A 4,697-nucleotide genomic window follows, 5' to 3' on the forward strand; every position below is an offset into this window, starting at 1 on the left:
ATGGACGGACCGAGGGGTCCCGCGCCTGGGCGTGGGCGGACGGCGCCGCACGGATGGGCAGGCGATTCCGGGTCCGGGCAGGGCTCCGGCCCCGACGGCTCTTGGAGTTGCGGCTGGGGATGGGCCTCGGGCCCCGGAGGTGGCTGGAGCTACAGCCACGGCTCCGCGCAGGGCCCCCGCGGCGCTGCAGACGGCGCCGCGTACGGGTTCGGCTACGGCGGCGGCGATGGCGGTGGAGGAGGAAGCGGGCGTGGGGGGTTCGGGTTCAGCTTCGACGGCCCCGGCGGCGAGGGCGGCTTCAGCTGGGGTGCCGGTGGCGGGGCGTTTGGGACCGGAGGTGATCACACGGGTCACGGCGGCCGGAGAGCGCGCGGTGGGTTCGGCGGCGGCGGGAGGCAGCTGCGACCACCGCCGCAGTGTGTTTCTTACTACTAATAATACGCTAGTACACCTGCATGCATTCCTGGCTCTATTGCGTAGAGATACTGGTTCCAGCATCTCTGGTTTCATGCTGTGTCTGTAAAGACTAACAGCAAAGCAAGAACACTTTTCCTTTAGTCTGTATATATTTTGTTGGCAATACTTGGTATATATACGCAGCGAGTTACTGAAACTCTATACAGAAGAATCAACATAGAACATATGCTTATTCTCTTTTCTTTTTCTTTTTCCGGAGGTACAATCATAGCCCGGTAAAAACGTAAGAATCAACATAGAAAATACGCTTATTCTCTGTTTTTTTTCTTTTTCTGGAGGCACGTGAATCATGGCCCGGTAAAAACGACTGCAACTCAGGTTCCAAGCTGTTGCAGATGCCTAGGAAAAGAAGTTCCTAGAATATAGAATAACTCGTACCATTTTGTAGAAGATAGAGGAACCGCAACTCTACAAGGGAGAAGTTCTTGTCATTTCAATAACAGCGTGCGATCAAAATCATCTCCGGAGCTATTGGTTCTCAAACACATAACCTCAGGTACTCAGGTCCAACAGCATACAAATCATAGAGGCCTAGAGCATTCAGGTCGCAGAGGAAAACCTGAGCCGCAGTCTTCAATGGAAAGGATATGGTTCAGAGAAACACACCCTCTGAAGTAAAAACTTTGGCATTCAGAAGTACTCATTGTATAGCGCGAGGACCATGCCGTCCACCCCCCGCTCCCACCGCCACCGCCGCCGCCGCCCCGCCCCGCCCCCAGTCGGCGAGAGCAGCACAACCCTCCTCACCGCGCATCCTACGCCGCAGCAGCAGCCCTAGCTACCACGCACCCCACCCGTCACGCCGCGCACCCTCTCCCCTGGGAGAGATTCTTCTCTGACTCCTCGCCACCACCGCCCTGGCGCGGCTGGCCGGCGACCATTGATGACAAGTTCGTGCCGAAAACTCTAGATCCGCGGGCCACAACACCGGATCTACAACCTGCGCTGAAGGATCTTCCCCTGCCATGCCGATTTTGTGGATCTCGTACGCCGAAGCTGTCAGGCGGGGAGGCTTCAATGTCCATCCCGCTCAGTGGTGCAGTGCCATCAAGAAGCCAAGCGCGCCTCTGACCCCGAGAGAAGCAGTCACTCCGGCGATGGGACAAGGCCGCAGCGCATTAACTCCGCTGCCGCGGCAAGGACGGGCCGTGCCAGGGCCCTGCGCCAAGCGCCTGCAAGCCATGCCGCTCAAACCCTGCCTCCGCTGTCTACAGTGCGCCAAGAATGGGTGCTAGTGACGTGCCGCAGAGCGCATTCACATTGAGCGCCGCACAAGCAATTCCGACAAGACGGTGGACGTAGCGGCGGAAATGACCAGCGCCGCAGGGAGACTTCAAGAAGGCCAACCACCAAGGCTTTGTGCGTCTTCATCCAAGCGACTGCCAGATGCTGCTTCAAATGTCTCGCCTAGACCACCGCGCGGCCGCATGCCATGACCCATAGGTGTCACCACTCCGGCCACAGACAGCGCCATTGCAAGGCTCCACGACCCTCCACCGCACCGCGAACCTCTGCCGCCGCCTACCACCGCCCGGCAGCGTGGAAGCGCCCACTGCCTCGTCAGTTGAACCACCAGCACCCTCCATCGCCGCCACCGCCACATTCCCTGCCACTGCTTTCCCCACACTGCCACTGTCCAAACCACCAACACCTCCTTAGGAATCTTGCGCCCTCGTCCTGTCCACCTGCCACCAGATGCTGGAGCGCGGGACATCCCTGACCTCATCACCCGAGAGCTCCACCCGCAACCAGGGAAGGTCTCTGTCATGCTTCACTAGCCGGAGCCCTACCTGATTCGCTTTGAGCATGCCGCCGACGCGGCTGAGGCGCGTCGCCACGGGCGCTTCACTAGAGGAGGCATCAACATCTGCCTCCATACCTGGCGCAGCCTCACACATGCTCTCGGCTTCTGCATCTTCTACAAAGTGCGCCTCTATCTCGACGGCATCCTGTCTCATGCCTGGACGCCGGAGATCGTCGAGAGGGTCGTTGGCCACAAATGTGCACTACGGTGCATCGTCACCGACCTCATCCAACCGGTGGACTCAAGGCACATCGAGCTGTGGGCGTGGACAGCGGACCCGAGCGAGATACCCAAGAAGGTGTGGCTCGCCTTCACGCACAAGCCGGCAAACAAATCCTCGGCTTTCTTCGTGTCGGCCGAGCAAACGCCGGAGTCATGGCAGTAGGGCGCCTGCTACGAGGTCTTTATCCATATGTCGCTGCTCAAGGACTACACGGCGGCCGTGCGCAACCTCCAAGAGGTGGTCGACAACCCAGCGAGTATCACTCCGATATGCTGGAGATACGAGTGGTGCTACGACCTTGTGGACGGCGCGCTGCCGGATGCCCGTTCGTGCTTCCCAACCCACCTGCCTCAGCCGCCACGGGAGCTAGAGGGGCGGGATGATGGTGATGGCCGCCGGGAGCATGGCGGTCATGGGTGTGAACGGCGCACCAACGACAACCACGGCGCCAGGCGCGGCGCTCGTGGTCCTGACGACGTGGGGGACGGGGAGCGCAGCCGTGGACTACACGTGCGTCGTCGCCCAAAGGACGACTGCAAGCAACGAGCGACCCGGAGCAATTGCAATGATTAAGGCTTCCTCTTGCCGCCACGTCGGGGAGACAACGACGACGGCCACGACTACGAGCACCCAGGACACGGGCGCAAGTATGGTGACGCGTACTGGGGCACCTCGGAGCTAGTTCGCTGGGACCGCACCAGGTCCCCCCTCCCGCACCGCGGCACGGGAGACGTCACAACATGAGCGAAGAGGGGCTGAACAACATGCCTCTTGCTCAGTTGCAAGCCTTCTTCGTGGCCTAGGCGAACGCCTTGAAGACCTACATGCAAGGATAGGTATTCACCATGCCTCTGGCTACATCTAACATCGTGGATTTGGATGCTAGGAAGAACAGTTGCCTCATCGCTGCCTACGACTAATCCGCAAGGCCTCCTAGCTTGCTAACCGCCTGGGCATTGCAGACGCCAACGGGGGGAACCAAGCCTAATCCGAACCAGTCCCGGTGCGCATGCCTTCAACATGCTACGAGCGGCGCTACTCTCAGCACCTCCGCCTTCGACGGTCGCCGACATCGACCAGGCGCTGGACAAGCTGTTTCTGGGCACCAACCGAGTCTCACCAACAGGCTTGGTGGCGACCCGCTACAACCAGGCAGGCCAGGGAGGGTGCTGCACTGATTCAGGGGCCACCTGTCCATAGCGGCGGCCTGCACCGAAGCAAGTGAGAAGCACACGTAAAAGGCAGCGTGACCGGTGTGCTGGGAGAGGCAGCCCATGCAGCTGGCAACCTTAGCTGCATGGCCAATGATGGCACCAAGATGGGCCACATGGACGTGCCTAGCCTGGTCGTGAATGGGGAAGCCAGCGAGGCAGCCCAGGTTGTGCTGACGGTCCAACAAGCGCTGGCAGCCCAGCATGACGACGGGGAGCAGCTCGTGGGCCAAAACGCGCCCACGGGCCAGCTGGCTGGTGTGGCTTGCGATGGGGGCGCGCACACGGGCTAGGTGTGTTGGGTTACGAGGTAGGCTACGCTAGCGCAAATCAAAATTTTCTACCGCGTATAACCAGGAAGAACTGCCGTATAAGGATTACGGGATTACCACTCGACGCACTACTGGTGCGGAAGATGTAGATATGCGTCGGTGCAGAGAAGACGATCACGTAGTCGTACGTAGTCGATCAACGTAGTCGTACGTAGTCGATCACGTCCAGCAGCTCCTCAGCAGCTCGTCCACGTGCAGCAAGATCGCCTCCGGTACCGCGGCTCGTCGTGGCTCGTCGGCGGCTCGTCGATGGCTCGTCCAAGTGCTGCAGGCGCAACACCTCCAAGGTATCCACACGTGCAGGGAGGAAGCGTCGCAAGCCGGACTGCTAGATCCGCGAGTTGCAACAAGCGAGGGCGTGGGAGGCGCGGCAGGTGTGTTCAGCCAAAAGGTGTCAAACCCTAGGGCGCCCCCACCCCACTATTTATAGGGGTTCCTGATGGGCCTCTGGATCCGAGGCCCATTAGTACTCCTAAACCTAATCCAACTCGGATCAGATCCGAATTGGGCTTCCAGCCCCTTAAGTGTGTGACCCTATGGGTTCGGATACGTATAGACATGGCCCGAGTACTCCTACTCGGCCCAATAGTCGGTAGCGGCCTCTAGCAAGACGTGCCAACTCCTATACGCATACGAAGATCATATCAATC

The 4,697-nt window shown here is 59.8% G+C and overlaps 1 protein-coding gene across 1 annotated transcript; it reads left to right on the forward strand.

Annotated features, from left to right (window-relative positions):
* On the forward strand, nt 1-435 carry LOC101758331 (glycine-rich protein DOT1). Its single transcript, XM_012847474.1, has one exon. The coding sequence runs from the start codon at nt 1-3 to the stop codon at nt 433-435; it is 435 nt and encodes a 144-aa protein (XP_012702928.1).
* Nucleotides 436-4,697: the final 4,262 nt, after the last annotated feature.

The sequence above is a fragment of the Setaria italica genome, chromosome VII (genome assembly GCF_000263155.2).
Source record: "Setaria italica strain Yugu1 chromosome VII, Setaria_italica_v2.0, whole genome shotgun sequence".
NCBI classification, from domain to species: domain Eukaryota; kingdom Viridiplantae; phylum Streptophyta; class Magnoliopsida; order Poales; family Poaceae; genus Setaria; species Setaria italica.